The sequence below is a fragment of the Cryptomeria japonica genome, chromosome 4 (genome assembly GCF_030272615.1).
Source record: "Cryptomeria japonica chromosome 4, Sugi_1.0, whole genome shotgun sequence".
Classification (NCBI taxonomy): Eukaryota; Viridiplantae; Streptophyta; class Pinopsida; order Cupressales; family Cupressaceae; genus Cryptomeria; species Cryptomeria japonica.
Genome location: NC_081408.1, coordinates 216,889,355 through 216,911,297, shown reverse-complemented (window position 1 = coordinate 216,911,297; position 21,943 = coordinate 216,889,355). Strand labels below are relative to the sequence as shown.

At 34.2% G+C, this 21,943-nt stretch overlaps 3 protein-coding genes across 3 annotated transcripts; 2 read left to right on the top strand and 1 right to left on the bottom strand.

Annotated features, from left to right (window-relative positions):
- The first annotated feature begins 1,430 nt into the window (after positions 1–1,430).
- LOC131061948 (UDP-glycosyltransferase 86A1-like) lies at positions 1,431–3,223 on the top strand. The gene is made up of 2 exons (XM_057995785.2): positions 1,431–2,044; positions 2,139–3,223. Exons 1-2 carry the CDS (start codon positions 1,603–1,605, stop codon positions 3,032–3,034), a joined length of 1,338 nt encoding a protein of 445 aa, XP_057851768.2. The 5' UTR covers positions 1,431–1,602; the 3' UTR covers positions 3,035–3,223.
- A 4,237-nt stretch (positions 3,224–7,460) lies between these two features.
- LOC131061939 (UDP-glycosyltransferase 86A1-like) lies at positions 7,461–13,656 on the top strand. Its single transcript, XM_057995777.2, has 4 exons — positions 7,461–7,592; positions 7,814–7,900; positions 11,739–11,985; positions 12,917–13,656. The coding sequence occupies exons 1-4, from the start codon at positions 7,461–7,463 to the stop codon at positions 13,654–13,656; spliced, it is 1,206 nt and encodes a 401-aa protein (XP_057851760.2).
- Positions 13,657–19,962: 6,306 nt separating this feature from the next.
- LOC131875033 (uncharacterized mitochondrial protein AtMg00810-like) lies at positions 19,963–21,720 on the bottom strand. The gene is made up of 3 exons (XM_059219034.1): positions 21,582–21,720; positions 20,230–21,143; positions 19,963–20,121 (listed from the first exon to the last, which is right to left on the bottom strand). Exons 1-3 carry the CDS (start codon positions 21,718–21,720, stop codon positions 19,963–19,965), a joined length of 1,212 nt encoding a protein of 403 aa, XP_059075017.1.
- Between the last annotated feature and the right edge of the window lie 223 nt (positions 21,721–21,943).

The following is a 21,943-nucleotide window of genomic DNA, read 5'->3' as shown; positions in this document are numbered from 1 at the left end:
TAGGAGAACTTATTTTATTGTGACAATCAAAATCATTATATTAAAACACAAAAATTACAAATTATGCATCATACAATAGAAAAACTTAATCTAGGAAGGAATTCATTTTAGATTATATTAATTTAGCCAAATTTTGGTGATTTTGTTATTTGTGGGGATGCAGATCTCGTTGTGATCTATAATTTAACAAAAAAATCTCATTGAACATCTTTAATCTAAATTCTTATCCTCTACAAGTTTGGCCTCCCTCTTTAAAAATGTTAAAAATATTTGTGACACCTAAATAGCTATACGGAGTTACACTTGTTGACTTTGTTGATGAACTTATGACACATCATAATACATATCTTTTAATGGAAATAATTTTATTACTTCTCATGTTTATTGGGTTTTTCAGATGGATGCTTTGATAGTAATTTTGGTGGTACTATTATGTAACTATAATTACTCTCAAACTATTCTTTGTGATATTCTAGTAGTAAAGACTTGGACATACATAAGTGTATTGTAACCATTGATTATAAAATAATACATTGAATTTCTTTGGAGTGTTTTTTTTTTCTCTCTTAAAATGGTTTTCTCCATGTAAATCACAATATTATGGTATATTATTTTGTGTAAATTTATTTGTAACTATATGATAGTTTATTTTTTTGTCTGCATTTCTTCTCATAGAGTGGTATGTGAAGCATATTCGACATGTTTGCTTCCTTTTCATGATATCATTTGAAGTGTTACCACTTTATACTCTAAGTATTTGAATTTATAGAAATAACACATGTAAATAATGAAACAGATGTGATATCAACAACTAAACATACATATAACCACTCTCTAGAAACTATAAAAATCTAAAAATTCATATGTGATAAAGAAGATATCATTACAATAAGATATATATCAAATTAAAACATGTTGTAATAGTTATGAAATCCTTATTATAGTCATACCTAAATTTATGAAGAGAGAAAACCCTAAGCTAGACTTCTATCACAAATTTTCACTTACGATTTTCACTAAAAATTTACAAATGATCGAAGATACATTCCATTATAGACATCTATTATAAAATTATTATTTATTTAAGATTTATTAGTTGTGCTACACATAGAAAACTATATGTACCCATATAATTTTCTCAACACTTGTAGTTGTGCAAAAGGAAAAAATAACTTTAATTTTTCATTTTGAAATATATAAATATATCACTCAAAACCATTCAGTGTCCATTTAGCGACAGTGGCACGTGAATTGCTAATTTAAAATTTGCGAAATCAAAACAAGTGGCTAAGCATGCAAAAGCTGCGTCAACAACACGACATAAAATATCCTCTTTATTGACGTCGAGCAACCCCACATTTGGTGAACCAGAGAACTCATAATCTAAGAAAATAAAATAAAATACCATTTTGTCTTATATTATAATCTTTTGTCGTGCTTTATTTTTATGTTTTTGGAGAAAAGGTATTATGCTGTTCAGCCCCCTCAGAATGCTACATCATACGAAGGCACTTATACGGTTAGGTCAAGCCTAGTGACAGGAAACACATCACACAGAAGACAATACATTTCTTTCTCGGCTTCTTCGGATAGCAAAGAAAAATGGCTGCGCATGCAGTACTTGTCCCATTTCCAGGGCGAGGCCACATCAATCCCATGATGCATCTCGCCAGAAAGCTTGCCTCTCATGGAATCTCTGTTACTTTCGTGCTCACTGAGTATTGGCACAAAATCATCACAGAGGCCGAGGACGATGATTTCTCCCATGCCCAAAAGCTAGGCCTCGACATTCAGGCCGCCCTCATTCCAGACTGCATGGTGGCTGGTAACATGGTGGACTTTTTTCTGTCGCTCTCCAACATGGAAACTCATGTCAGCGAGCTTCTAACAAACCTCAAAAGCTCGGGAACCACCCCGTCCTGCATAGTGTATGACACTTTCCTCAGATGGGCGGTGCCCCTGGCGAAAAGACACGCTCTACTCTCTGTAGCACTGTGGCCAACATCCGTCACGAATTTCTCCATCATGTACCATTCGGACTTGGGTAAGGCAAAAACAAAGAAGCCTTAGTAGTTAAATTATTTTGGGGCTTGACAGAGGAAAACACAGAACTGATCATTTTTTATTTGTTGTTGCAGTTGGGTTGCAAGACTGCATAGATTATATTCCCGGTGTGCCCTCGTTAAAACCGGCGGATCTTCCAAGCTCGATTCTATCTCCTTCTCCTGTCAGCAACGAGATTTTGCAGAGTATTATAGATGCAAGAGACGCAGATTGGGTTGTTGGGAATTCTTTCTACGCCTTGGAAAGTAAAGCAATCGATGCCCTGCTTCACAAAACCCCTGTGCAGAGTGTGGGCCCCTTGAACATGCCCTCTGCCCACTGGGGAGACGGGAAGGGCGTTTCACAATGCAGAGAATGGCTGGATTCGAAACCGGCACGGTCGGTCATATACGTTTCCTTCGGTAGCTTTGTTCAGGTGCCAAGAGCTCAGATAAGGGAAATAGCAATGGGTCTTATGCAGAGCGGCTATTGTTTTGTGTGGGCACTTCGGCCAGATAAAGAGGCGTCTCATGTCTGGGAAATGTTGCCGGTTGGATATTTGGAGCAGTGCAAAGAGCAGGGGTTAGTTGCGCCCTGGTTTAGGCAAGGGGAGATTCTTTCACATCCTTCGGTAGGTGGGTTTTTCAGCCACTGTGGATGGAACTCCATTATGGAGAGCGTTTCAGAGGGTATTCCCATACTGGGATTTCCTATTGGGATGGATCAGTTTACAAATTGTAAGTTTCTTGTGGACGAATGGGAGTTCGGCTTGAGAGGCAGGAGTAGAGAGGATGAAAATAGGATTATAGAAGCGGAAGAGATTTCCAGAAAGGTGAAAGTGTTGATGGAAGGGGAGGAGAGCGTTAGATTGAGAGGAGTGGTTGAGAGATTTAGAGAGCTTGCCAAAGAGGAAGTCACCAACGGACTGTCTGCAACTAATCTGAAACTACTGGCCGACAAGTTGAAAGAGGTCAAATGCCCAAGTAAGTAATAGCAGTAGATTAAGCCGTTTGAGATTTTAAGCAATTTGCCTTCTCCAATCTATCCACTATTTTACTTTTCTACTACAGTCAGCAGCGAAGCGAAACAATCAATCGATATCTAATGCCAACGAATCTTCTAGCTTTCAAAATGTGTGCTGCAATGCCTTACCTTATTTTAATTATGATCAATATTTGTACCATATATATCTTTTATTCTAAAATAACTTTTTTTTAGTGTTATTTATACTAAAATTAACATAGAATTGTTAATTTGCATAATCTCTCGATAAATTTTAACATTTTTTATTGTAATATATAAATTTTATTCTAAATATAGAAATTGATATTTGTATGTTCTTTTAAATTAAAAGAACATCAACTCAATCATTCTCAAATAAATTTGTTTATATACAATACTTTTCAAATGATACAAAATTACACAACTCTTTTGAAAACTCTTACATAAAAAAATAAAAAATATTTTAGATGCATTCTTCTCCATCCCTATACAATCCTAAAAATTCAAATTTTATGCTAAATCATATATATAATTTAATTAATTTGAATTAATGTATATATTTATTTGCACTTGTGAATGTTAAAATGATATGTTATTCTAAGGAAAGAAAGTGTAATTGAATAGAAGTCCATGTAAATTTAAAACTTGCACTAAACAAATTATTTGGACAAAGTATGGACATCAATTATAAATTATTAAGATGGAACTTACCATTCAGAGTAGTTGTGGTGCAAAAAAGAAAGGCACAAGACAAAACAAATTTCTTCTAAATAAGCATAAAATAGATTTGGTGGAAAGGCTTTCAAAAAATTCTATCAAATACAATTAGCATGTGTAAAGCCTTAATTCATAGGCTCATCCATCATGTTGCTAGCAAGACAAGCTCATGAACAATGAAAAGAATTTGAGCAAAATATATATCACACCAAAAAACGGTTCATATTTCTGATGATATTTTCACATAAATTATAAAAAGTGAGGCAAAGATGGGTTAAATAAGAAAAACATTCAAAGATGAGTACATTTTTTGTGATGCAAAAGAGAAGGAAAGTTGTCATAATTATAGAATAAATAATGATAAGGATATACAAAACCACAAATAGATATCTCTAGAAAACATATATATTTTTTTAATATTATAATTTTTTCATATATACAAAATTATAAATAAATTATATTTAATTCTATAAAATTTAATTTAACTAATAATAATATATTTCTAACATTGATAATTACTAGCATGCTTATATTTTAAAAATCAATATAAAAGTTGTTCAGGGATATCAATTTGAAAATTGCCTACAAATTCAAGACCAATTCTAATATACATAAACCAAAATTGGACACACATGTTTTTGGTGTTGATGTTGATTGTCCAAACCCCATGACAGTCCTACATCAACAAAAATCAAAATTGTCATATATTCTAAATTAGAGAATACATCCAGAATTGTATTTTGCTAAAATTGTACCTCCCATATCTCTACCATGAATCACTCTCAGCTTGACCCATTTCAATCTTAGAGGTCTCATATTTTCCTAATCTTTGTTGATAACTAATCTTAGATGTTGAAGTTTGAAGTTTAAGCATATACCATAATTGGTACTAAAATAAAATTGTATATCGAAACCTATGATCCTAATGGGGTGATGTGATATAACATATTAATGATCAGAGTTTGGGGTGACCATACAAAAGGTTGTCATATATTCTAAATTAGAGAATACATCCAGAATTGTATTTTGCTAAAATTGTACCTCCCATATCTCTACCACGAATCACTCTCAGCTTGACCCATTCTCAATCTTAGAGGTCTCATATTTTCCTAATCTTTGTTGATAACTAATCTTAGATCAAAGTTTGGGCTAAAATAAAATTGTATATCAAAACCTATGATCCTAATGGGGTGATGTAGTATAACATATTAATGATCAGAGTTTGGGGCTGCCATACAAAAGGTTGTCATATATTCTAAATTAGAGAATACATCGAGAATTGTATTTTGTTAAAATTGTACCTCCCATATCTCTACCACGAAACACTCTCAGCTTGACCCATTCTCAATCTTAGAGGTCTCATATTTTCCTAATCTTTGTTGATAACTAATCTAAAATTGTATATCAAAACCTATGATCCTAATGGGGTGATGTAGTATAACATATTAATGATCAAAGTTTGGGGTTTCCATACAAAAGGTTGTCATATATTATAAATTAGAGAATACATCCAGAATTGTATTTTGCTAAAATTGTACCTCCCATATCTCTACCACGAATCACTCTCAGCTTGACCCATTCTCAATCTTAGAGGTCTCATATTTTCCTAATCTTTGTTGATAACTAATCTTAGATGTTGAAGTTTGAAATTTAAGCATATACCATAATTGGTACTAAAATAAAATTGTATATCAAAACCTATGATCCTAATGGGGTGATGTAGTATAACATATTAATGATCAGAGTTTGGGGCTACCATACAAAAAGTTTGTAACCTAGTGTCTGTATTGGGGAGTTCTAGTTTGGATTAAAGGTATGATGGTAAGAAATGTTTCTAACAAAAGTGAAAAAAAGAGTTAGGATTAAAAGAAAGGGATGCTAGTACTGAAGGGAAAGCTTGATATTGGAGCCACATGAATAAGGAGAAAGGTGGAGTTGGTAGGAAAGGAATGTTGGGAATTGGGATGATAAATTTTGATGTTTTGATAATAATGAAAAGGGTAGAATTTGGATGAAAGGAATGATAGGATGGAAAACTATGAAACTTTGAAAACTTGCACACACATTATTGAATATATATACATGCATAGAGATTTTTGAACCCAATTGCCACATGTAGAATGAAGAGGGAGAACATATATGCAAATCTTGACCAAGGAAGGTCTCACAAAAGTGGGAAATAGGCCTTTGGTCCATAAATATAAATTAATGAAAAATTGGACATTACACGTCTGCCAATCCTAAATATCACTTTCCCTCAAATAATAAACTTAAATGTCAAAGATAGTAAATTTCCACAGTTCATGATGAAAATTAAGCTAAGTTTTTTTATTCAACTTTGTATATTTTGTTTGCATCAACATTTTAGATCACACTTCATCCTGATGATGGATCATGGAGTGTGATCCGAAACATATCGCAAACAAAATATACACAGTTGAATCCAAAAACTTAGCTTAAAATTTAAATGTTTCAAAATTCTTGATTTTTCCCATGTGATAGCGTTTGTACAAGTAGGATTCTCCAATGAACAAGATATTGTGTGATAGCTCCATCTCTTGAATTTTTTACCCTTAGAAAAATTATAGCATCTATAAACCATGAGAGTAGCAATTATCAAGTAAATGCATTGAAATGGTATACCAAAAAAGAGGCCAAATGGACAATTCTATCAATAAGATGCTCGTGTTATATAGAAAATCACATAACACAGGCACTTTTAGTGGCTTACAAAATATGAAATATGTTTTGTAACCATAGAACATGTGAGTGTTTTATAGTTGTGAAAAGTTAAAAATTCGTTCCTCAAACCTTTTGCATAATATTTCTTCTTATATATCGATGATTTTCACTTTTAAACATTCATTGCATCCATTATTATAAGAATGTCCCTAATCTATCATGTACAAATTTGACTTTCATGATTCTTCAACAAAGACTAAGGTTTCGATGATTATTTCTCATATTTTGAAGAATTTGCATTACAAATGGATTTTGATTTATAATTAGGTCTTTCAAACAACTTAATCTCGTATTAGAATTCTTGATTTCATAATATTAAATCACTAAATGTTCTATAGTGATAATGGTGGTATTATTGGTCACAATCATTAGTTTAGGGGTATTTGCATTGAATGCACAATGAAATACTTCCCGTAAAGCTACATCAGATCGAGCTCCATTAGAGAGATCAATTGTAAGCTTAGACGCCTCTAGCTTACACATCCTGTAAATGAATGGCTGGATTCCAAACCGGCGCGGTCGGTTATCTATGTTTCCTTCGGCAGCTTCATGAACATGGAAAGATCTAGGGTAAGGGAAATAGCAGACGGTCTCATGAAGAGCGGGTGCTATTTTCTGTGGACGCTGCGTCGAGATAGAGAGGCGGATCATGTCTCGGAGATGTTGCCGATTGGATTTTTGGAGGAATGTAAAGGGTGGGGGTTAATTGCGCCCTGGTACAGGCAGGCGGAGGTTCTGAAACATCCTGCCGTAGGAGGGTTTTTGAGCCACTGCGGGTGGAATGCGGTCATGGAAAGTGTCTCAGCGGGTGTTCCCATGTTGGGATTTCCTCTTGTAGCGGACCAGGTTTTCAATTGCAGATTCATGGTGGAGGAATGGAAGTTTGGGTTAGGCTTGAAAAATACAGAGGATGGGAATAGGATATAAGCGCTGAGGAAATAGACAGCAAGGTGAAAATGTTGATGGAAGGGGAGGAGGGTGTGAGAGTAAGAAGAGCAGCAGAGATATTTAGGGATATGGTAGAGGAGGAAGTGAGTAAAGGAGGACGGTCTGCAACTAATTTGGAAGTGCTGGTGAATAGGCTGAAAGTAATTTGATAAATCGAATTCCAATAGTATTTTATGCCTCACTTTTAGGCATATTTGTCAAATATTTTTTAGTGAACATGATATCTGCGTGAGTTTTATAGAGCCCCGATCGATTGTTTTGACTTAAATTATACAATGGATTACGACTCTCTTTTTTCTCTTTCTCTCTGGTGTGGGCGGCTTTACACAGTTGTGTATTCATCAAATTCTTCTTGTTTTAGTGGGTACTTGTAGCTTTAGTTCCAGCTGCTATGATTGGAATCTCTGTTATTTTCGGCTTTAAATTCAATCTAAATTCAATTGGATCGGTAATTTACTATCTCCTTATTCTTTTTCAGACAAATTAGATCACGACCCCATACAACGATCCGTATCCGTCAAGGCCAATCTGCTTCAAAGCACAACGATCCAGACATGAAGGACTCTAAATGATTTCTGTATTGCGAAAAATGTAATAGTCAGCATTCCAAGCCAAAATTCCTTTCAAATTCCATACAGATCCAAGTGAACCTTCTAAATCAGCTTTTAATTGTAATATGTTATCAGCTTCCAGCAAATTTCTAGCTAAAATGTCTGAAATTTTAATTTTTTTAAAATCAAAAACAGGGGAATAAAGGAATAATTGTTTACAGCCATCACAGACAGAGATGAGAAACTTTAACTTAGCCATCGTCTTGATTATGATCTCAATATCTGTGTGTATTAACTACCAAAGATGGTTCCTAAAATGATAATCTAACTTTATCACATCAAACACGAACTAAAGTTGAATTGTATTAGTCCTCTGGCATTCGTATTTGATTCTCTAAGTAAATGGAGGATTTTTTTCTTTTTCTTGGAGGGTTTCACACTAAATAGATAGGCTTGGTATCTATTTCATCAAAGTGGGTTCATCTCTAATGATGTTGGGATATTGCATTTAGTAAGACTTAATTTCTAATGAACTCATTTCAAACTATTCAACTCCACCAACAAACCAAGTGTCTATTGATAGAACGGATTAATTTTCATTTTACTTCATTTACAAGTAGAGCATAGTTATTAATTAGAATACAAGAAACTAAATTTCATAACCTTTGCCAACATCTTTCCTATGCGTGCTAAAATGGACATTTTTTGAATGGGGTATAAACGCCCATAAAAACTTAATGGAAGGGAGATTTTTGTTAGATATTGTAGTTGGAAATGTTTTGATAGACATTATGTGAAATGTGGAAGCATAGATAAGGTAGTGTTTGACAAAATGGCTCAAAGAAATGTGGTTTCATAATTTTATGATTCTAGAACATGTATAATTTTTTTTTAAAATAACATTACGATATATTAACCAAATACAATTGACAAATGTCAACCCAAATTTATAAATTTTACTATCATCTTATTTGCTTGTATAAACATGGGAGTTCTAGAATAGAAACTTATCAAAATATATGTTATAGCTACAACTACTCTAGTATATATTTATACAAAATGTGGAAGCATAGAGATTAAATGTGAATTGTTTAAACGAATGCCTCAAAAAGATCTTAGCTCTTTGTTTTTGGCTTCAAAATCTCATAAAAGGAATTATAAATATTTAATAAAATTTGTTGTGATGATAATTCAATATATAATGAGAATTTTGTGGGGTTATCGAGAAAAAAAATATATACTAGATGAAAACTTGAGTATGATGGTAGATTTAGCATAATAATAATTACTAGGAACAAGATAGTCAAACAAAAAAATGGGAGCATACTTTAATAAACATCTATCTTAAAGAGGGTGTTAAAGATGATGCCAATATTTGTTGTTATAGAAGTCTAGGCCTAGCGTAGATTGTGAGTGGAAATCTATCTTTCACTTTAAATAAAAAATTTATTCCATGCATAATCAAAGTATAAGAACTTAAAATCTAATATGGAAGGCTAGTTTCAAATGCGTTGAACAATGGCACCAAAATCTTCAGTAAGAAATTTTGATCGGCAAATACTAAGAGAAATTCACAAACTAAAAATAGTATATTGCTTCCACCTTTCATAAATTCATTGTAATCCATTCAACACCATAAATGGTATGTTTTGGGTTGTTTAACTCTATTAAAAGATGTCTTATTATGTGTCTAGTCAACAAGTTTAACTTCTTATAACTCTTTTCTATATCTTATATATTTTTTATATTTTAATATGGGAAGCTTGACATGCAGATGTCCAAACTTCAGATCGAGAATTTTTATTGAGCACTTTCTTACATAATTGAACTCAAAATGGTCTATATCCTCATGATTAAGGAACTACTCATGATCTAGCTAAAAAACTACTACCCAAAACAACCTCTTTCCCGAAAAATAAGTTTTTCTATTTTATAGCCCAAAATTTGTAAGTCTTGTGTTCTTTACATTAGGATGAAAGTTTAGAAAACTTTATTAATATAATCAATTTTCATTGGGTCATAAGAAGATAAGTCATGTTAGGTGTCAAGCACAATAAATGTATTCAAAGACTGAAAGACATCAAACAATCTTTGTAGGATAATGTTTGTAGATTTAGTTTTCCTTTTAGTGTATACAATTGAAATGTTTAACCAATATTTGTTTCTTTAATATTCTATTATGACAAGATTCTTGATAGATGTGAAGATGTGAAATGAATAGAAATAATTTTCCTTTAAAAAATTTAATACGTAACATCAAATCACACAAACATAAACATATATTTAGTTAACTAAAAAATTAACAATTCATATCATAATTTCAAATTTTGAAAAGGAGTGGAAGTACGTATCATTTTATATTTGAGTGAGTTGTAAAGTGAAACATACATTCTTTTTCAATAGAAAATGAAAACAAAAGGCCTTTCCTTCAACAAGTTAAAATTTTTAAAAAAAAACATGCAAAGTAGTTGCAATAACAACGTCATAGAATATTTGTTTAAAACAAAATTTCAGCACCTCTTTCCCTCATCGGTCTTATCATGGTCGATCCACTCGACATTTGATAAATACAAGTTTGGCTTATATTATATTCAGTTTTGGCGTTTTCACAAGAAATTCAGGTGTGCATAAAACTACAGTATATCTGCTTTTTATTTTCAAAAGTTACCATTGTGATTCACTAGGTGTAAAGTTCAAAAGTAAAATAAAAGTCAAACTAGCTTCCTCAGACCACATACAAGTCTGAAATTCCACTTCTTTACACACCACTTTCTCCTAACAGTTTCAGATCTAAAATATCCAACCCAAAATAATGGCAGCTCATGCGGTGGTTGTTCCATTCCCCGAGCGAGGCCATGTAAATCCAATGATGCACCTCGCCAGAAAGCTTGCCTCTCAAGGAATCTTCGTTACATTTGTGCTGACTGAGTTATGGCACAAAATCATTACCCAGAAGGATATTGAGAATCCTTTCAGCGAAGCACCAAACCTCCAGGTCGTCCTCATTCTAGACTGCATGGTGGATGAGTCACAAAGGTGGGCTGACATGGTGGCCTTTCTTCACTCTCTTTCTGACATGGAAGCTCATGTGGCTCAACTCCTAACTAATCTCAATCTCTCGGGAACACCCGCAACATGTATCATGGGTGGTTCCTTTTGCTAAAAGACGTGCTCTCCAGTCTGTCTCGCTGTGTCCAATGTCTGTCACAAGTTTTTCCATCTTTTATCATTTAGACTTGGCTATGTTGTTGGGTATATGAAGCCCAACAGTCACATGGTTGTTTGTCTTCTCCAGAAGACTCTTCATTTCATATTTGATATGTTTATATAAATGGCTGTGTGCAGCCCATACATGATGTACTGTGTAACTGGATATTGGTTAATAAGAATTCTCCTTGTGTTTCTAGTGGACGTAGCCACTTAGTGGTGAACCATGTTAATCTTGTGTCTTGAGTTCTTTGTTGTGTCTATTATTCTTTTTGCTATTTTCTAATCATTATTATGTGTTTTCTCTGTTCGTTTTTAAACTAACAATTGGTATCAGAGCCACGGTTGGCTTGAGCAAAGATGGGATCTGATTGGATAGTTGATCCTGGAGTTGGGTGCTTTTATGTTATCAATAAACAGGCTGAAGTTTCAGATGATGAGGCCAAATCAGTCATCGAAAAATTTCTTGGTAGTCTAGACTCGATAGAGAGTGATTTCCAAGTGGAGGTTGAAACCAAATGTCATTAGTGGGATGGTTGGAAAAAGAAGGAGACTTTGGCTGAAGAAGAAAAGGGTTTGTTGTATTCGCTGTTTGCAGAAGAGACTAGTTTGTTTCCCTTCCATGATGAGGAGGATGCCTCCCGAGGTGAGGAGGATGTAGTCTCGAATCTAGCGAGTGAGGATGACCCTGAAGAAGAACAGGCAGATTGCAAAAGTGATGATTTATTGTTGCAGATTGCAACAGTGGAGGCAAAGTGGAATGCATTGATTGCAGGTACTGCACAAGTTTTTGCATAAAATACAACAAATTCATTCAGTGAGGCAATCGTGAGAATTAGGAGTGATATTTGTAGGCTATTCACACCTGTACAAGAGTTTTATATTTGGGTATTAAAATCTGATAAAGGTGATCTTCTAGATATTCTATTACGGGGGAGCACAAAAACAAGAGACTTTGATGGAGGAGTGTATTATGCATCTATTGATAGTAGTGTTCCTGATTATGGATTACCGGATGAAGTAGTTAGAGAATATGTTTCTAACTCTGATCTGACTTGGAGAAGATTAATTCACACTGTTCATGAACAGAGTTTGGCGATATTAAAATCTTCTCAAGAGCTAGTTGTAGTATGAGCCTTGGAATGGAGATGCAGGGAACGTTATAGGTTGTGCCGATTGGATTTCACGTGGGAGATTGTTGGGTATATGAAGCCCAACAGTCACATAGTTGTTTGTCTTCCCCAGAAGACTCTTCATTTCATATTTGATATGTTTATATAAATGGTTGTGTGCAGCCCATACATGATGTACTGTGTAATTGGATATTGGTTAATAAGAATTCTCCTTGCATTTCTAGTGGACGTAGCCACTTAGTGGTGAACCACGTTAATCTTGTGTCTTGAGTTCTTTGTTGTGTCTATTATTCTTTCTGCTGTTTTCTGTTCATTATTATGTGTTTTCTCTGCTCGTTTTTAAACTAACATATGTGAGAAAGAAAAACTAGAACTATTGATTACAGTTTGGCAATTGCAAGCTTGGTGGGAAGAGAAATTTGGTTGTTTGGTTGTAGGGTTAGACGGGTGGAAAGATTATATTGTCGGGTCGCCTTCGTTACAACTGACGGACATTCCGGTACGTCTAATCCCTCCGTCCCCGTCCCCTTTGGGCAATGAAATAGTAGAGTGTATATGCGAATGTGAGGACAGCAGATTGGATTGTGGTGAATTCGTTTTACGCCTTGGATTGCAAAGCAGTTGAGACACTGCGCCACAAGAAACCCGTACACTGTGTGGGTCCTTTAAACATGGGTTCCTCTTCGCAGCTCGACATGGAGTGCAGTGAATGGCTCGATTCCAAACTGGCCCGGTCGATTATCTATGTTTCCCTCGGCAGTATCCATAATGCGGCTAGAGCCCAAGTAAGGGAAATGGCAGATGGTCTCATGAAGAGTGGTTGCTATTTTCTCTGGTCTCTTCATCCAGATAATGACGCGAATCATTTCTGGGGCATGTTACCCCCTGGATTTATAGACGAATGTGAAGGATGGGGCTTAATCGCAGCCTGGTTTAGGCAGGCGGAGTTTCTGAGACATCTTGCAGTGGGAGGGTTTTTGAGCCACTGCGGGTGGAATGCGGTCATAAAAAGTGTGTCAGTGGGTGTTCCCATGTTGGGGTTTCCTCTTGCAGGGGACCAGTTTTCCAATTGCAGACTCATGGTGGAGGAATGGAAATTTGGGCTAGGACTGAAAAATGCAGAGGATGGGAAAAGGGTTATAAGCGCTGCAGAAATAGATAGCAAGGTGAAAATGTTGATGGAAGGGGAGGAGGGTGTGAGAGTAAGAAGAGCAGCAGAGAGGTTTAGTTGTGTGGCGGAGGAGGAAGTGAGTAAAGGAGGATGGTCTGCCACTAATTTGGAAGTGCTGGTTAATAGATTGAAGCTAATCTGATAAATTGCCTCATTATCAAATGCTTTTACTTGACATGATAGCTGCAGGAATATAGAGCTCAGATGGATCTTTTTGTCTGAATTTACAACTCGATTACGACTCACCCTGTGGACTACTTTATGCACAATTGTATAGGGTCTCTTTCAACATAAAAAACAAAAACCTATTGTATAGGGTCTTGAATACTTGTCGTTTTAGTGGCTGGTAAATAGTGATAGCCCAAGCTGCCATTGATGCTATCTCGGTTAATGTATTATGTGACTTTGTATATGGTAAATAAATTTTCTTTCCGTTTTACTAAATTTCTTATAAATATTTTTGGGATCTGGAAAATAATTCATTATAATGATTAGTATTATGGTTTTTTCTTTTTATTGATTTTTGCATTATGTATCTTTCATATATGATTACTTTAGAAGGACATAGATGTATTATCTTAGAATTAAACTTGAATTATTTAATCATATTGGAGAGTTTTAGGTTCTTATAAAAAAAAACATGTAGGAAGATAAGGGTTTTAAGAACTAACAATTGAGATGAATTTATTTTTAGCAAATTTTAATAGGTTATATAAGGAATAGGGATATAGATATTTATAATTAAACACCATATACTCCTTAGTAGAATGGAGTTCTAGAGAGAATGAGAAAGATGTTTATGGAAATGAAAAGGAGTATGGAATAGATGTTCTAGGAAGATTTGGTTAGTTTCACTTGTTAACTAATTAATATGTTTCCCACTTTGATTCTTGCCAGAAAGAGTCCTTCGGAGGCTTTATTATGAAAAAAATCTTCATTGAAACATCTTGACTTTTTGTGAGGCATTTGCTCATGTGCCTAAGAAGAGGTGGTCATAACTACAAAAACAAGGTAGTTAAGTGCATATTCATCTATTATGGTGCTAGTGTGAAAGGTTACAAACTTTTGAATCACGTGGTTAAGAGAGTTATATACAATATAAATGTTATCTTAGAGAGACTAATATTTCTCTTATATCTTTGTATATCAATGAGGATAAGAATAATTACATGGTTCAACTAACCCCAAAGAACAAAAAAGTTGAACAATAATCTCGTAAAGGACTTTAAGAGGTGGAGATCTCAAATATTTTAGATACTTTCAAAGATGAGGTAGAACCACCACTTCATCTTTTGAGGAGGTCCATTCAACATAGACAATAACTGAATAGGTATTAACCTCCAAATTCAAGATTTTTCTTTTCTTTGATTGTGCATATGAATGATTTTAGAATTGTGAACATCAAGGCATTGGGTATGGATGATTATGAGTCTTCAAGAGTAGAAATGAATGAGAAGATGGTTATAGTAAACAATGTTAGCCTATGTTTCATGCTCATAAACCTACCCTTTGTAAATGATTGTTTAGAAGGAAGATTGCTTTTAGATGGCAATGTTGAGAAGAATAAATCTAGACTAGCTATGAAGGGATACCATCAGATTGAGGATAATTATTATAGCCATATTTTTCTCTAGTTGCTAATTTAGCATCTATTAAATTCTTAATATCTATTAATGTAGCCTTTCATCTAGACAATATGAAATTAGGTGTGAAGGTAGATTTTTCTTTTGTTAGGCTTGATATTTATGAGATTCAAATTAGATCATTGCATATATTATAAGATGAATAGTGACCAATTACATATTATTTTTACTAGACCAAATATTTTCCAAGCTAGTAGTCAGAATCCATAGTTGTTTCATGGATGATACTAGATAAGTTCATTGCAATGCAATTAAGATAATCTTGGGATAATCCCTATAACATTTTTTGCTATCATGACAATTGTACAAGGAACCAACATTCAATAGATATCAATGATTTTTTACACTTAGATTGTATAAGACACATAAATAGAAAAAAAAATACATCAAGAAACTTGTAACACAAAGACAACTTCAAATAAAATCCTCACTCCACTAGATCTCCTTCAAAATTCCATCAACGCATCCCTTGTGCATATCTCTATTGCATACCTTAGAAGAAATATATATATATATATATATATATATCTCAATAAAAATTTATATATACTGTGTTGAATTATCTACACAACACTTGCCAACCATTGTAGACTTTATCCACCATCATTTCACAAGAACAAAAAAATATTCTCTAATACCATATGAAGAAGAGGAATTACATTTATATAGAGAAGAATGATAGTTAACACTTAAGAACCACATAATAGTTCAGTCAACTAACTATATAACTATTCAAAAATATAATATGCTAACAACCTGCAGGGCCAACATGCCTTCCACACTTATCCTTGTGCCTATATAGGCACTCAATGCATTATGGAGCATCTATTATCTTGATTAATTTTAACTCTCATATTTCATTAGTTTTCACTTGACTAACAAACCCTCCAATGTGATTTGTAGCGAGCAACTTTGGATCACGGACATAATGGGATGCACTTCATTACAAATAAATATTACTTTGATTCTAAACTCATCAAAACTTGTAAAAAGAAAGAGTGGCACACAAAACAATACATAAAAAAATACCATAATATTATTTCAGAAATTTGAAAAAATAGTTATTAAAATGATCTTCACTAAATTATATTATTAAGAGGATTATAATTTTCTTAAAATAGATCAATAGATTTTTCCTTTTGAATTCAAATTTTCCAAAACTAAATTACAATTAAAACTAAAACTTTTTCAAAATACCTTCAAAGTTCACCATTTTCAAAATTCCTGAAACCTAAAAAATGAGAAGTGTCATTTCCTTCTAAATATCGACAACAACCATTCTACATTGTCAAATTCTAATTCTAAGCAATTACCAAAAAAATTGAAATTATAATGATATTTTTTTTAAATTCATTAATTTTTACAAAACTAATTATATACATTCTAAATTCAAAAAGAAAGAGTAGTAGGACCATTTGGAACTCCTTTAATTTTATTTCTAATAATTTAAATTAAAAACAACAAACACTTGATGAGAATTTGAAGACTCACCAAAAATGCTATTTGAAAACTGTTAGAGCATATTTAGCTATTAATTTATTTTTTACAACTAGTTATGCTTTTTGTTTTTTTCCTTAAGTTCACTTAGGACTGCTTGCTTCTAATTTAGCTATAGTTGAGTTTTATTTAGAGTTGAGCTTTATTTAGCTCTTCATGCTTGCACTTGAGTTCTCCTAAATTTAGCTCTATGCTTTCTTTACAAATATCTCAATGTACAATTGTAATTCATTTTGTATTATTTGTTTTTGAGTAAAATAACATTCTTTTGTGTAACTCTCATTTGGAGAAGGTGTTTTGTTTGTTGTTTGATCTTGTAGGTGCTTGCGCTTGTCATGTTTGACCCTATGACACAAAAATAAATTGGTGGTGATTTTAAAGTTTATCAATGTTGTGAAATACTTGTAAAGTTCTTATTTAATTTTTGATTTAATTTTTATTGTCTGTGTTTCAGATCAAGCTCTGGTTTATTTCTAGTTTAAAAAGGAAAGCAAAATAATGGCAGCTCATGCGTTAGTTATTCCATATCCCGGACGGGGCCATTTGAATCCCATGATGCACCTCGCTTTAAAGCTTGCCTCCCACAGAATCTCCATTGCATTTGTGTTGACTGAGTCCTGGCACAAAATCATTACACAGGTCGATGAGGATCCTTTCACCCATGCTTCCAGCCTCCGGGCCGCTCTTATTCCAAACTGCGTAGTAGGGGAGTCCCAAAGGGCTAGAAACTTCACGGAATTTTTGTGTTCCCCGACTAACATGGAAGTTCATGTGCCTCAATTGAAGATTCATGGTGGAGGAAGGTTAGGGATAAAAAATACAGAAGATGGGAATAGGATTATAAGCGCTGAAGAAATGGAAGTTTGGGTTAGGCCTGAAAAATACAAAGGATGGGAATAGGATTATAAGGTGAAAATGTTAGGCTGGCTTAAACAGCACACATTAAGTGCTAAGCGCTGACCGTGCTTAGGTGCTGGTGTGCCCTCTTCAACCGTCTCATTTGTCGTTCACCATCTCCATTTCTGTTGGCTTTCAAGCCCATGCAAATTTTAAATTTTTTTGAATCGTTTTATCCTACTGTCCATATTATGTTCATATGTGACAAAAATCTATTCAGACCAAACAGTTTTCATGCGTACTCCCGGCCTATGCCAAAAATGGCATCTTTGGAATAGGGTTTGGGCATCCCTCAGGAAATCCTCTTGTAGACATTTTTGCAAAAGGTGGAAGAATAGACAACGCATCTAAACTGTTTGTAGGATATGCACAGAAACCTAATCTTCTAGAATGCTACGATTGCAGGATATGCACAGAATGTTGTTGGAAGTAACGAGTACTCTGAGAGGGGGAGGGGGTGAATCAGAGTACACTAAATCATTTAAACTTAAAAGAACAGTTCTAAGATGATCACAAAAACTGAAAACTAAGAGTCCATTTGAAAAGCTTGCATCAACATGTGACTGTGAAAGGAACTTAAGGGAACATGAAATTAGTGTATCAGAGAACTAAACATAATTGAGAAACCAACACAATGACACAGTTTTTTTTGTGCTGAGTGAAAACCCTCGAAATCCAATTAGATTTCATCATAGGGAAAAAACACTCCAATCATTTTATTAATTTTAACCACCAACCAATACATCCAATTTAGCAGCCCTGCTGCAAGGAGCTTCAACCCCTACCCTTTTCAATAGTTTCTGAGTGGATTCATGATGACATATTTTCAATCTCTTCTGAAATTGTTGTATCATGAACCTTTATTACAACACAAAAGTATGATATTCAGTGAGTTCGCCAACAACAGAGATCTCAATATATAATACAACTTTTCTTTTTTTTCTCAAAAACAATGCACTGTGGCTTCTCCTACATTCACATATATATATCCCTAACTTTTAAAAGAGACACATACATGTAAATGTACTCGAAACATTAACAGAATCAGACAGTTACCCAAAAACTGATTTTGATTTCATTTAACAGACCACAACCCATGTAGGGTTTTTTAATTAAATATCTACTTCTCAATAACGCTTATCCAACTGATAAGATCTTCTAAAGAAACCCTCGTATAGGGTAACCAACTGAACAGTCGTTAAAACTGGTTTAATAAATCTCGAAAATGATTTCCAAAAAATCCTGTAAAAACCCTTGAAATAATCATGGTAACAAACCCATAAAGTGTTAACAAGAATCTTCAACATAATTTCACTAACTACCTTTGAAACTGTAACAAACCCTTAACGATTTGATAAATTGTTTAAAACAATAAAACAGTTACTAAACTTTACAATGCCAGAAGATTAGGGAAGAACAAAAATTTATCTGCAACTAAACCAAAGAAGAAAAACACTTGCCTCATATTTCCTTTCGATTTTCATCATATTTCTTCAAAAAAAATTTACTGTGCATACCTGTGAGTAAATGAATGGTAAGATTACCAGCAGCGAGTATGATCAGAGATCTAACCGAAGCAGTATGCATTTTTGTTTAGGAAGCCTATCAATGCCCAGAGAAAGAACGGGAGCAAGAAATAGAAGAAACCCAAAAACATTCTCCCTGTTTCAAATCACAGAGCAAGTGCAGCTGAGAGTGATAAAAACAACACTGGCTTCAACGAACTGGTGCTTTCAAAATATCCCAAAACAAAATAAATTCCTTTTTGACATCCGGAAGAAGCTCATAATGCCAGCCACGTGAGTAAACTGACTCAAGGCAAACTCAACCATAATGCAAATGTGAGTTAAAGACCGAAGTGATTAACATGGCGTGGAAAATAAGAAACCCATAAGCTGTCATCGAATATACCTTGTCATCAAGGACAAAATAGAAAAGTCAACAAACTCCCCCTTTGTCCTTGATGGCAAAAACATAACCACCATTGAACAGAGGGATAGAAGTATATCAACCATATCGTGTAATCCAAACTTGAGAATCAAGTACTCATCAAATTATTAAGTGAACCAGAAGCACTTCTGACATGCTGAAACAAATTAACGTACAAGTGCAAACTATATTGCCAAAATAATTGAAAATCAAACTGATGACCAAAAAATCATTGTCAGGAATCAGAATCAGGGAACCAAGATATCATTGAACTGTGTAAATCTGAAACAATGGGAATAAGCAATAGAACCATCATGAACACCATCTCATGTAGCAATAGAACCATCATAAACAGCAATCTCATGCAGCAATAGAACCATCATAAACAGCAATAGAACCAAGATATTCTCCCCCTTTTTGTCAGCAAGGACAAAGAGGGCCTAGGTGGGAGCATGGTGAGAAGCTCCCCCATACTGAAGAAATTAAGTTGAAATAAAGGATTGAGAGTAAACTCCCAAACGATCACGCAACCGCATGAATGTATCCTTTGGTAAAGCTTTGGTAAAAATGTCTGCAACTTGTGCCTGGGAGGACACATGAACAAGAATGATTTCATTTGCAGTCACTTGATCACGTAAAAACTGTAATTTAAGTGCAACATGTTTGGTACGGGAATGCATCACAGGATTTTTTGAAATTTGAATAGCACTGGTATTGTCACAGAATATAGTCATAGGTTTGGATATCACAACACCCAGATCTGCCAACTGATAAGACATCCAAAGCATTTGAGTATAGCAAGCTGTGGTAGCAATATACTCAGATTCAGCTGTGGATAGAGTGACACAGTCTTGCTTCTTGCTGTGCCAAGAAACCAGCCGGTCACCAAGGAAGAAAGCTGCACCACTAGTACTATGTTGATCATCAATACAACCTCCCCAGTCAGCATCAGTATACCCTATCAATGTAAAATCACCATGTTTTGGATACCATAAACCAAAATCCAGAGTACCTTGGATGTATTTAAAAATTCTTGTTACTACATTTAAATGAGATTGTCTAGGAGCAGACTGATAATGTGAGACCAAACAAACCGCTTGCATTAAGTCAAGTCTAGAAGCAGTGAGATAGAGCAAGCTTCCTACCATAGACCGATATTTACTTTGATCAACAAGTGGAGAATCATCAACCTTAACCAACTTACACCCAGTTTCCATAGGTGTACCAACATGAGTACACTGGTCCATCTGAAATCTTTTTAACATCTCTTTTGCATATTTAGTTTGTGAAATAAAAAGTCCATGTTCTAGTTGTGATACTTGGATACCCAAGAAAAAAGATAAAGGTCCCAGCATTGACATTTCAAATTTAGATTTCATAATAGTTGAAAAACTCTGTGATAATTCATCATTTGTGGATCCAAATATGATATCATCTACGTAGATTTCAATAGCTAGAAGATCATTGCTAACAACTTTAGTATATAATGTACTGTCAACATTGCCTTTAGTAAAACCTTTAGAAATCAAATGTGAATCAAGTCTAGAGTACCAAACACGTGGTGCTTGTTTTAGGCCATAAAGTGCTTTCTTTAATCTGTAAACATGATCTGTATATTCAGAAGATTCAAAACCTTCTAGTTGCTCCATATAAACCTCTTCTTCTAGATATCCATTCAGAAATGCAGTTTTAACATCCATCTGGTACACTATAAAATCCTTAAATGAGGCATAAGCAAGAAACATTCTAATGGATTCTAAACGAACTACAAGAGCAAACGTTTCCCCAAAATCTATCCCTTCTTGTTGAGCATACCCTTTGCACACAAATCTAGCTTTGTTTCTAATAACTTTTCTTGATTCATCTAACTTATTTCTGAAAATCCATTTTCCTCCAATTACATTTTTGTCATCTAGACGAGGAACAAGTTCCCATGTTTTATTTTTCTCAATTTGATTAATTTCATCTTTCATTGCATTTAACCAGGATTGATCATTTAGGGCTTCAGAAACATTTTGTGGTTCAAAATCTGTTAAAAGACAAAAGTGCTCAGCCATCTGAGCTTGTTCTATTTGTTTTGCCTTTCTACGAGTTATTATACCAGCATCTTTATCACCAATCACAAGTGTATCAGGATGTCGTTTAGCAATTATCTTGGAAGGTGTTTTCTGAGGTATGTCTTCCTTAAAGTTAGGAACTTCCTCTTGGTTACCTGAGCTAGTTTCATCTTCTTTGGTCATGACTGGTTCCTTTGATGTTGAGGCATTGCCAACTTCTAAATTAGATTCCTCATCATCATCTTGAATCTAATTTTTCATCACATTCTGATTTTCATTGAAAACTACATTAACAGATTCAACAATTTTATTCAAGCGTTTATTAAAACACTTATATGCTTTGCTGTTTGAAGAATAACCTAAGAAAATTCCTTCATCAGATTTAGCATGAAAGCTATCAAGATTT